The sequence below is a fragment of the Ananas comosus genome, linkage group 17 (assembly GCF_001540865.1).
Source record: "Ananas comosus cultivar F153 linkage group 17, ASM154086v1, whole genome shotgun sequence".
In the NCBI taxonomy this organism is placed as follows: Eukaryota; Viridiplantae; Streptophyta; class Magnoliopsida; order Poales; family Bromeliaceae; genus Ananas; species Ananas comosus.
The window spans coordinates 6,233,674-6,246,729 of record NC_033637.1 but is presented as its reverse complement, the minus strand read 5'-3'; the positions used below and the strand labels follow the sequence as shown (position 1 = coordinate 6,246,729).

Below are 13,056 nucleotides of genomic sequence, written 5' to 3'. Positions count from 1 at the left end.
AGCCGTCGCTCGCCATGAACCGCCGCCGCCTCGGCTGCCTCCTCGCACGGCTCACGCGCGCCCGCAACTCGGCCGAGGGGAGCGCCGTCCTAGCCTCCTCTTCGCGGGGATGTTGTGCGGGAGCTCGCTTCTCAAGAATCGCAGGAACTTCTTGGTAAATCAAATTATTTAAGAATTAGGGTTTCTGTGGCTGATGTGATGGTAAGGCTGTGTCGGTTTAGATATCGCAGTTTGATAATGCAGATGAGGTGTTTGTTCATAGGTTACAATGGAAATTCAGCAATGACTCGGCACGGGGAGCAACTACCAGCTGAAGATTAAGAAGATGTATAAGGTTTGGATGAGTGAGAGAAGTGCTCCAAACAAATATTAGTTTTTTTAATATTGATGTTTTTTGTTTTATTTTCATATTATGATCATTTTTTTTAGTAGACACTGTTGTGGGCAAAATTTCTTTCGTAAATTAAAAAGTATGATGCGGAGACTGGAGCCTGAGACGCCAACCAAAATTTTCTTAAGCTAGATACGTTAAGTTATTATTTATGTATTTCATATGCTTCTAGCTATTATTTTATTTTTTAACAATTGAATTTAGTCATGCAAATTGACTGTGCTTAACATGGCATAGCTTTCTATAAGCTGTAAATATAAATTTTATTAAAATATTAATAATTTGTTTCTATTATCTACCCGCTGCATCGCGCGGGTCTCTACACTAGTAAAACTATGAATCCTCATGTCTTTCAAGCTAATGTGGCCCAACCTCCTTAATTTGGGGGTGTGGGTCCCATCAATTTTTTATTTTTTAAAATTAATTGAATTTTCTCTTTCATTATTTTTTTTCTAGGGATAGATTATCATTCCTTTAATTTAGGAATATAGCCCTACTACCCCTTAAATTAAGAGTGCAGGTCCCACCAATTTTTTTTAAATTAATTAGACGGTGAAAGGTTGGATAAAAATTTAAAAAGTTGGGAATATGAAAAGTCGTATATTTTAATAGAAGAAAATGAAAGGTCATCTTAGAATATGAAAAGTCAATTTAGAATTTAAATTAAGAGTGCAGGTCCCACCAATTTTTTATAAATTAATTAGATGGTGAAAGGTTGGATAAAAATTTAAAAAGTTGGGAATATGAAAAGTCGTATATTTTAATAGAAGAAAATGAAAGGTCATCTTAGAATATGAAAAGTCAATTTAGAATTTATATAAAGGGTTGTACTCATACTCATTTTTGATGAATAAGAAATAATATATACTAAATACTGTTTATTTTGTCTCAAGAAAATTGATCGCATCTGTCTGTAACAATTAACTATTTGAAAGGTTTTTTTTTTATTTGAATTTGATACTTTATTTGTTTACTCAGATTTTTCTAACATACAATATATTTTAAATTACGTGGGATTCGATTATTCCAATTTAAGGTTTTTTTTTTAGAATTTCTATATTTTTTTAATATTTATTTTCAGTATTTTGGCTATTATATTATAAATTTTTATGTTTATTTTTGTTTGCAAATCACAATATCTCCTTTATTTAATGATTTGATTTGTTTACATATCATAATATCTCTATTGTATAATGATTTGATTGTATTAAAAATTTTGATGAATTTATTTATATTGGGATTTAGAATTTTTGAAATGATTAATTATTATACAGCCTAACGTCATACATAACACAATCTAATGGATATGTTGAAATTTGTTTGGTAAATATATTTTCTATTGTTACTAATTAAATCTACACGTCACTATCTATATAATAAGGTATCTATATAAGGTTGTCGGAAATAAATGTGATTTGATACTTATGATGTTTCAATGTAAAATATTAAAATGTTAAAAAAAAAATCTTCATACTTTTTAATATACTTTAAAATTACTAAAACTTTTATAGTAAATGTGTTATACTCTCTACAAAATAACTTATAAAAATATAAGGATCTAAAATTTAGAATTTAAATTTTAAAATATTATAATATATCTATCCGCCGCATCGCGCGGGTCACTACACTAGTATAATACAATGGCAAAAAATATGGATATGTAAGCCCTACGGGCTTTTTTATAAAATTAACCTTCAAAAATTTTAAGTTGGCAAAATAATTCTATCAAAATTTTATTTGAAAAACTAACCATTCTTTTGCCACGTTGGATTTTTACTATAAAGGCGGTGAATCATTCACCGTCTTTACATATATATAAAATAAATACGGTAAATCATTTACTGTTTTCATAATATATATATATATATATATATATATATATATATATATATATATATATATATATATATATATCTTACAACGTTTATATTTATTAAGAAATAATATTTTGGTACTAGTTTTATTAGTTTTCAATGCTAAAAATTTTAGAAGGATTATCTAAATTCCAGAATGGAGATTTGTATAATATATATTAGAACTCTATAGTGAAAATGCAAATAGCACTTTTCTTTCACGAATGAGTTCCTACAATCGGCCACTCAATTTGATGCCTTCGAATCTTCCCGTCCATCCAAGCAAAGGTTGTTTCATAATGATTTTAATTCCATAATGATTTTAATTCGAATGTGTGTCTTAGATTGCACCACGTTTCAATAGGCAATATATTGTTTTTGCGGAAAAATGAATAGGGAGNATAAAAAAAAGTCCAAGCCCTACACACGCTTTTGCCAACCCACATCTCCGTCTGTGAGACAACTGCGGCCCACCCTTCTCTGCCTCCTCCCTCCCTCCCTCCCCTCCCTCCCTTCCCCCATCACCCATCAATCGAAAAAAGAAAAGAAAACCCAAAAAAAAAACAAAAAAAACTCTCTCTCTCTCTCTCTCTTTCTCTCCGTGACGCATTTCTCTCGCATTACAATGGGGAAGAAGGGATCCTCCCTTCTGCCCCCCTCCTGCCGCCATCTCCTGCTGCCGCTGTTTCTGTTTCTGTTTCCTTGTTGTTGGGCGGGCAAGTCGGCGGACGACGCGCAGGCGATGTCGGATTTGGCGAGAAGCCTGTCGAATCTGCCGGCGTCGTGGAAGCCCGGCGCGGACCCGTGCAGCCCGGAGTGGGAGGGCGTGACCTGCGGCGGGGGGCGCGTGACCGACATCAACCTCGCCCGGCTCTCCCTGTCCGGCAGCCTGCCCCCCTCCCTCTCCTCGCTCTCCGGCCTCAAGTCCCTCCAGCTCCAGCGCAACCGCCTGACCGGCCCCGTCCCCTCCCTCGCCGGCCTCTCCTCCCTCGAGCGCCTGGTCCTCGACTCCAACGCCTTCTCCGCCCTCCCCGCCGACTTCCTCTCCGGCCTCTCCTCCCTCCAGTACCTCTCCCTCGACGACAACCCCTTCACCCCCTGGCCCCTCCCCTCCGCCGCCCTCGCCGGCTTAGCCACGCTCACCACCTTCTCCGCCTCCAACGCCAGCATCACCGGCCCCATCCCCGACGTCTTCTCCTCCCTCCCCAACCTCGTCGCCCTCCGCCTCTCCTACAACAGCCTCTCGGGCCCCCTCCCCCCCTCCCTCGCCGGCTCCCTCGTCGAGACCCTCGCCCTCAACAACCAGAAGTCCCCCGACAAGCTCTCCGGCCCCATCGACGTCGTCGCCGCCATGCCCCAGCTCACCCTCGTCTGGCTCCAGTCCAACGCCTTCTCCGGCCCCATCCCCGACCTCTCCGACCTCACCGCCCTGCAGTCCTTCAACGTCCGCGACAACGCCCTCGCCGGCCCCGTCCCCGCCTCCCTCCCCGCCATCAAGTCGCTGCAGAACGTCTCGCTCTCCAACAACCGCCTGCAGGGCCCCTTCCCGCGGTTCGACCCCCGCGTCACGGCCGATCTCGACGTCGCCGCCGGCTTCGGGTACCCGCTCGCGCTGGCCGGCTCCTGGACGGGGAACGACCCCTGCGGGGCCGCGGCCGGCGGCTGGCTCGGGGTCACCTGCGACGCCAGGGGCAGCAACGTCACCGTGCTCAACTTCGCCAACCAGAACTTCTCCGGGACCATCTCGCCGTCCCTCGCCAGCCTCACCTCGCTCACCAAGCTCATCCTCGCCAACAACAGGCTGCACGGCCCCATCCCGGATTCGCTGGCCGCCCTCCCGCAGCTGCAGCTCCTCGACGTCACCAACAACACCCTCTCCGGGAAGGTCCCCAGCTTCCCTTCTTCCGTCACGCTGAAGCTCTCCGGAAACTCTTTCGGCAACTCCAACTCCGGAGGGGACGGCACGCCTGGGTCTTCGCCCGGTGACGACCAGGCTTCCAAGTCCAAGTCCTCCGTAATTGCCGGAACGGTTGTAGCTGCGGTCGTTCTGATCGTTTGCTCGGCAGCTCTCCTCGTGCATTACCGCCGAAAGAAGAACACGAAGAAGTTTGGGCCGATCCCGACGGGGAGCCCTCCACGGGAGCCGGAAATGGTTAAGATCGGCGTGGTCGGCACGAACGGAACAGGGAGCGGCGGAGGTATAAGCCAGCTCTACAGCCAGAGCAGCGTGGAGAGCGCAACCACTAATATCTACGAGAGCCAGGGTCTGCACATGTCGATCCAGTCCCTCCGGAAGGCCACGGATAACTTCAGCGAGAGCAACATTCTGGGCAGGGGCGGGTTCGGGATCGTCTACAAGGGGGATCATAACGGGACGCCGATCGCCGTGAAGAGGAACGAGTGCGAACTAATGGGGAAGAAAGGGCAAGAGGAGTTCAGAGCCGAGATCGATGTTCTTCGAAAGGTCCGACACCGGAACTTGGTCGCCCTCTTGGGCTATTGCGATAACGATAACGAGAGGCTTTTGGTCTACGAGTACATGCCGGGGGGCACGTTGGGTCAGCATCTGTTTGATCGGCATGTGAGCGGGTACCCTCCACTTACATGGAAGCAGAGGCTTACGGTGGCTTTGGATGTGGCTAGGGGGATAGAGTACTTGCACAGCTTGGCGCAAGAGACGTTTATTCATAGAGATCTCAAGCCTTCGAATATACTGCTGGATAAGGATACGAGAGCCAAGGTTTCGGATTTTGGATTGGTCAAGCTTGCTGCCGATAATGACAAGTCTATGATGACGCGTTTGGCGGGGACATTTGGGTATCTCGCACCGGAGTATGCCTGTAAGTGTCGCTTTTCTCCATCCCTTAATTTTGCTTGTTTATTACTCTATACATTTATTTTGTTCACATGTTGAATATTGTTGCTTCCTGGAGGTCAACATTAATAGTTGAGTGATAGAACATTGATGTTGCACTATTTATGCTACTGTTAATAAGATTTAATAGAGGAGCATTAGGGAGATATGCCACGTCATGTCGGGTTCTTTTCGCTTTCGTTAATCATTGCTATCTCAATTTTCTTAACTTTAGTTCTGATGTTAGTCATCATCATGAAGAAAACAGCTGTGTGTGTAAAATATGGGAATAGATGAGTAAGATTAGTCAATGATTGGAGGATAGGGTCAGAAATGTGCATCCTAGTGGGCTGCTTAACTGTTTCACTAGAAGACAACATTTGTGGTCCTCTACCATAAATCTTTCATTAGAAGATAATGTTAGTGTTTTAAAATGAGCAAAACGGTTTAAACGTATAGTAAAGATCTAAGGAAGACTTAGACTTGCTAATACACAAGGAGGAGATCGTAAGGCCTAACGTGAATTGTAAAGTAACCGCAAAAGTCAAGTGAAAGACCTTGTTTTGTATTCTCTTGCTTCTTCTGAGAACCTCTATATGCATGAATATAGATAAAAAAAAAAGGAGCCTGACATTTTTTGTTTAAATTATGTCTCCTCATTGATGAGTAAATTGTTTTTCATTTTGTAGGACATGTAATCGATCAATCTTTTAAGTAGATTATAATGTGGTTTGCTGGGGTATATTAATTGAATTCAAGTGAACTGTATCTGAATTGCTTCCCATGTCGTAGTCATAAGGTCCAAGGATAAGGACATTTAATGAAGAATATGCGGAGAATGCCAGGATATACTGCTGTAGAATTGTGCTGTCTGAATTAACTTTACTAAATAAGAAAATGAAAATGCGGAAGTATAAAATCTTATATTGGAAAAATGTGATGCATGTTATAAAGCTTATATTGGGAAAAAAACTTATATTTAGTAAATGAAAATGCATGTTTTTAGCTATGAAAGTTTATTTTAGAAAAATCAGGGAAATCTGATGTGTGTTTTTAAGCTTAGGAAGGCACTCGATAAGAGAAGTCAAATTCTCCAGCTACTCTAATAGCTTGTGCATGATCAAGATCTGTCTTGAGTTGCAGTTGTAACTTACAAAGCTTGCTAATAGATTTAAGTTTTGTATTCATGGTTTCTTCATTTTTCAAGATCAAAAGCACTTGCTGTCATTTAAATTTGACTTTCATGCTTTAAGAAATTAGAAATCCTATGGTTGCCGTGCAAGAACTTTAAAATGACCGCTTTCTTTTCAAAGAATTGGAAGTTACTTTGGGATTTTGATGTTGACTATGCTCATCTCTTTTGTGTAATTTTCAACTTGAGCTATTATGGTCAGATCCTCTGTGATTATCATATTAATGGGTTCTTGAGAAGACTTATAGATGTTAGTTCAAAGTTCAAACCAAGGAAAATCAGTTCCAAAAGAGAATTCCATCAATCAACCTGCTTCTCATATTATACATGATTTGTGAACTGATAAAAAAGGCGACCTGCATGAGTTTTTGGAATTGAACATATTTCTTGAAGATTATTTTGTTTTTTTTCTGACATCTTTTCAGGTTAATTTAATTAAAGAATAGATCGAGAGATGCAACATATTTCTATTGGCGAAGCATGAATACTTGGCCATAGTAATGTGATGCTTATCAACATAATGCATTAAAAGTATTATGAAATCCCCAAAAGAGCTCCCAAGAAGGCAAATTCTGTTGGGAGAACAACCTAGTCGATCATTTTGGCCCATTTTGACCAACTATTTGATGGCTGACACTTGTGATGACTTATTGAGCAAGCAGCAAATGCTTTTGAAAAGTTGAATTGAACAGACTATAACGTCACCTAATTTTTATGTAAACAATGGACTTATTAGGGGAATAACAGATCTCTAAACTTAAAAAGAAAAAGAATTCCAAATAAAAATCTGACTTCAATATCCAAATTGAACTATAACAACCCAACTAAAGAGAAGAAAGAAAAGAAAAGAAATGATCAATTACAGCAAAGTTGTGTCTATGTAATGCTTGCCTTTTAACCTCCAAAAAAGATGAAGGGATTTATGGAGTCGAGCCCTCGATCTACAAGATAAGGGACACTATGAACCAGGCTTTTATTTATCGAGAAGATTAAGCTGTATCTAGAAGTTATTTAATAATTAAATTAATTTAAATAAAAATAATTTAAATTGGTATATGTACGGTCTAAATTTTTATAGAATTCAGTAGTAAATAGATTATTTTATAGAGGCATATTTGAAAGAGATTAGAGGTAATAACTGTTAAAATAATTTAAATATATAATAAAATAATTAATAAAATGGAACTGGGTGTATAAATTTAAACTTTGTGATTTTTTATATATAGGCTTTTTATACAGTGTAGATCACATCTATCAGATTAAGTTTTAATTTTACAATATTAATCTTTAAAAAGTAGGTTCCGTGCATGAGATGCACGTATACACTGAGGGCAGGTGATCATTTCTCATAGTTGAGGAGGAAAAGGTGCGGTGGTAGAATTGAATTTGTTTCATGCACCAGGTGGATAAGTAAATCTTATAAACCATATTTCCAAAACCTCATTATAGCTATTTAAATTCTGTAATTTTTTGTATATAGACTTTTTATATGATGTAAATCGCATTCCTTAGATTAGATTTTAATTTTACAATAGTAATCATTAAAAATAGGCGTGGTGTATGTAGTTTATTAGTAGACCAGGTGGTTGAGGAGAGGGTTGGGGAACATGTGTCGATGTATGGCTCCCCAACCCTCCTTTAGTGCAGTGTAATAGATGTTCCCTTCCCTGATTTTCATAAACAAGCCAAGCGATTTGCAGATTCTCTTGAACAATTGCGAACAAATAGGACTTATTGATGTCTTCAGATTTTCCTTTTTGTTTGTATTTTTTGCCTGGAATAGTCTTGTCCGACAATACGTTAAGCCATTTGGGTGGGTCAAGTTGATGATAAACTTGATCATCGACTTAGATTGAATTGAGGATCATTTGACAATAAATGTGGACAGTGATATATGTTTTGAAATGCTGGCAATATATGGAGAGAAGAGGAGAAAAGCAAATATAACTTTCTATTCTGACATTTGGATGTATAGGAGAAAATGAGCTTTTGAGATTGCTTTCTTTCCTGTCATTTTCAACACACCTTTGAAGGGAAGTAAAATGAGCTTATGAGGGTTTTATTTCTCTCACATTCTCTCGATCTCTTTCTCTTAAATTTTAATCTAAGCAAGAGTAATTCTCTTTTAGCTTTCTTTTTCTATTCTCCAAGCTTTCTCCTATTTTCTCCGTCCACAATGTATTGAGACATAAACTATGTGGATTGTAGCAAGGATTTAAGTACCGTGGCACGAGGTCGTGCTGAAAACTTTCCGGCATAGTACATCACAGTGCTTGCCGTGCCAGGCTGTGCCGATGCATGCCGGTCAAGAAAATGCATATGTGCCAATACATAATGGCATAAAATATTTATTTTCTTTAGCAACTAAATATTCTAATTGCTTATTATGTATCTTTATTAAATTTTTTGAACTTTATTGAGAAAATTATTTACTAATTTAAAGAAAAAAATGGTTTTCAGCTGTGCCATCGGTATGGGGGTTATATCGTGCCCATATCTTGTTAGCACGATACGGCACGATGGATACGGTCCGTGCCGATGGGTACTTAGATCTTAGGATTGTAGCATGTGAACTTTTTTGGATGGAGAGATTTGGAGGTTTAGAGCGATCACGTTGACAGTAACAACTAACAATGATTAGATTAGGAGATAGACTTTTTTTTTCTTTTATGTTTTCCCGTAGCCTAAATGATTTATGACATATGAGGTCCTATTTTTTGTGGTGGATTTCAAAACATATTTAGAAAATTTTGAAAATTTTCTGGAAATTTTCAAAATTGTCTCAACCATTTTTTTTTTTGAAAATTTATGAATACTTTAGAGATTTTTCTGAGGCATCAGAATTAAAACATTTGAAAATTAGGAAAAATCAAGCCGGATGGCATGCTGCTGCAGGCTTCTGTGCAGCATTCTCAAGATTATATTCTATTAAATTTTAAAATTTGCAAACATCAGAAAATGCTCCCAGAATTGCAGAAAATTATGAAAATTGAAAAAAAATAGTGGGTAAAAAGAGAAGAACGCAGAAACTGAAGAGAACTCAGGACTGACTCTTTTGCTCTCACTCTAGAGCGAGTCTTGCTCAAAGGGCAAAATTGGTGCCCTGAAGGCTCCACAAAATTTTCAAAATTTTCAAAATTTTCATTAATCTCAAACTTCATTAGTACAACAGGATCCATGAGGCTTTATTTATTGTAGTTCCTAACATATCTACTCCCAGTTATGAGAAGAATTAAATAAAACCTAATTAGGAATCAAAATCAAAGATTACCATTATCTCAAGTATCTCCACAAAATCTTCTAATAAAAATTAAATCTCTTATTCCTACCAAGCGTATATTAACAAAAGAAAATTCTCGAAAAAAGCCTTCGTTCTTGTATGTTTAAATTAAAGTAAGAATTATCAATCCATTTCAAATGTGAACTCAATCTGAAATGTCCCAAATGAACTGAACCCGTAGGCCTGCTGATCGTGTCTGTTGGTCCCGCATTACTAAATTATCAGTTTCGTAGGCATTCTTGGTTGCATGATATATATACACAAGTATATACATAACACATGCATTGCTTTAAGGATGTTTGGAAGTTTCGACAGTTGGTATAAAGCTTCAATTTTATGCCCAGCAATCAGTATGAAAGTATAGTAATTTCAGGATGTATCTTTTCTTTATTTTAAGATTTTAAGATTCTGTAAGGGGCCAGACCCTTTCTAATTTCGTATGTTGCTTTTCTTCTCATATCTAATCCTTTCTTTTACAAATTTGTCATATTATTAATGCGTTTGTATGTGTCATATCCATTCCTTCTTTCGTGTCCATGTTTCATAGTTTGTGATTATTGTCGAGTCAAATATGAATTGGAATGGAAAGGAGGTGAAGGAATGGGATAGATGTAGCTAAACGAAATTTAGGGAACTTGAACTAAGCGGTTAGAATCATCGCACGCTAATAACTGATTTTCATTTTCATGCTCAATCTAGAATCTACTTTTGGCACCTTCTTTCTGACTGAGTGTTGATGACAAAGAAACTGTCGATTCTTCTAAGAATCTTACTAACCCAGAGAAGTTGTTCTTGTTTGTCCCCTGTTGCTGAATAATGACTTTGATAATGATTTTGATAAGATGCTGTATCATCTAGTAACTTTTGTGTTTCCAGTTAACATAAGGCGAACTATCGCTCATTTGTTTGACAAACTGTTCTAATCTGGTACTTTATTTACTTAAATACATCAATGTACATTATTTACTTTATTTACTTAAATACATCAATCTACAATACTCACATTACAAAGGCAAAGGAGTATATGAATCTAATACTATAGAAAGTTAGCTAGTGTTAAATTATGTGAAATAACTGTTGTTCTCCAAAAACATAAGCTACTAGAGAATGGTGTTTTTATATTTTATATTCAACACTACTCCTCACGTCTAGGCTCGAAACTTGGTTGATAGACCCAAGACGTGAATTTTAGTTAAATGGCAGGAAATTAAATAATGCTAGAAGCTTTGCAAGACTCAAACTTAGCACCTCTTACTTTGATACCATAAAAGCTTTGGGTAAAACCCACCATTCCACCCTATTGGCTTATATTGAATATATAGTGTGCATTATATAAATGTATAAGCCAGCTATAATACAACTGGGACAATCAAGTAAAGAAAATATAATAGATATGCTTTAACTACACAATTACACTAATTACGCTAATTGTTAATTACTCTAACAGCTAGATACTATCATAATTTACAAACTTGCAGTCGTATATCAGGCTCGAACAACTATAAGACAACAAACTCTGTTTTGTGAGGATGCCTTGGTAAAAGAATGTGAGCATTCGGAGTGGGTATGGGCGAATTAGTTTCTTCTCTGTACTAGGTATAAAAGCACAAAATATTCATGTGTAATTTCAAGATTCCTTGTTAACAGAAGCTAGTTAAAATCTTTGCAACTTTGTTTATTACAAGGTATATACAAATGGATAACCCTATAATTTCTGTTCTACAGTTACAGGGAAAGTGACTACCAAGGTGGATGTATATGCATTTGGTGTGATACTGATGGAGCTAATCACTGGAAGGAAAGTACTTGATGACTCCCTTCCCGATGAAGAAAGCCATCTTGTATCTTGCTTCCGGCGAAACATTCTCGACAAGGAGAGGTTCATTAAGTGCGTCGATCCTACACTCGATCTCGATGACGAGGCCCGCTGTGGCTTGATGGAAGTGGCCGACCTCGCACGCCACTGCACGGCACGCGAGCCTTTCCAGAGGCCCGATATGAGTCATTGCGTCAACTGCCTTTCGCCCTTGGTGGACCAGTGGAAACCCATGAGCTACGAGGATGATGATGCTGACGTGGAGTCAAGCTTGGGGCTAAACGAGAGACTCGAGAAATGGAAATATAGTGATACAACTTCCACAACAGAGTTGTTTGACTAGTAAAGCAGAAGCCGAAAAGGAAATGGCTGAAGGCTCGCAAGTGCTTCAATAATGAAGAAATCAATGCCTTGTTGTGGGCATGTACGATGAGGAAGGTACTTTGCTGGATAGTGTTACCTTTGCCCTAGTCGGAAGCGATGAATCTGCCCAGTGCCATGTAACTTATCCTACCACAAACTGTCGCTACTGTACCTGGGTTCGAGTGTAGTGATTGAAAACATTGGATTAAATTGTTTGTTTTATTTGTTGTTCTTTTTCCTTTCAATATCTTATCATTCTGATCTTAGTCCATTATGTAACTTAAATCAAGATGAAATTTATTTACTATTGTATCTTTTGATTCTACTGAGAGAATGATACAATCCGACAAGCGTCCTTTTGTCCTGATGATTGTGGAATGCCATAATGGATGATTGAGTGAATGTTGAGAGATGGTAAGTGAATTACTTACATGTGTGGTTTCTCTGTAATATTTATTGTTCTTCTTCATTCTTGTAGACTTAAGTACCTGCCATTACATGACTGGAAAATTTAAGCCATATAGGAGATACTCATGCAATGCGAAATATGTTCTCGACAGCATTAACAATGATTTTTATTGTCGCATAATGGTATAAGCAGCCATTCATGTTTAAATGCTGTAGTTTCATTGTGCAAAAATACATCATTTGAAGTAACAGTTCAAAATTTGCACTAGTTAGGATGGAGAGGAAGTGGGGAGTGGTTTGGGAGAAGGTGTTCAGGCAGAATTTTATGCCCAAATTTTCTTTTTCTTTACCTTGATCTTTTCAATAATTTTAATCCTAGAATTAATTTTTTTTCCCCAGGTCACATTCAAGAATCCCTGGAATGGCTTGGGAGAGATTAATTTAAGGTGTGCCCTTTCCTGTACAAACAAGATGTAGCTATCTCATGCAATTTCCTATTCCATTTCAATAAAGCATTTCGTTAACAACTAAGCGTTCTAGCAAAAAAATATCACTGTAAACATCTCTCTCTCTCTCTCTCTCTCTCTCTCTCTCTTAAAGAATATCCAATCCAACCTGGAAGGTAACAGACGCAATCTTCTCGATTGACACAAAGGAACAGCCCTTATAACTCGTCGAATTCGGGCTCTCTTCGATGATCGAAAGGCCAATTCTTTGTGTATGCCAAACATTGCATTCCAGCAACATCTACAGCGGCATGAAATCGACAATATTTCACCTGATCGTCTTCTTATTCCATGTTCTCAGAACCCAGTCTGTCTTGGATAATTCCTCAGGTCTTTAATAGTAGATTATTACATTGCACTTGATTTTTTTTTTTCCCCCTTTTTTTACTATGT

General features: G+C 38.5%; 1 protein-coding gene across 1 annotated transcript; it reads left to right on the top strand.

The window, feature by feature from the left end:
- LOC109723350 (receptor-like kinase TMK4) lies at positions 2,770 to 12,151 on the top strand. The gene is made up of 2 exons (XM_020251687.1): positions 2,770 to 5,084; positions 11,296 to 12,151. The coding sequence occupies exons 1-2, from the start codon at positions 2,870 to 2,872 to the stop codon at positions 11,727 to 11,729; spliced, it is 2,649 nt and encodes an 882-aa protein (XP_020107276.1). The 5' UTR covers positions 2,770 to 2,869; the 3' UTR covers positions 11,730 to 12,151.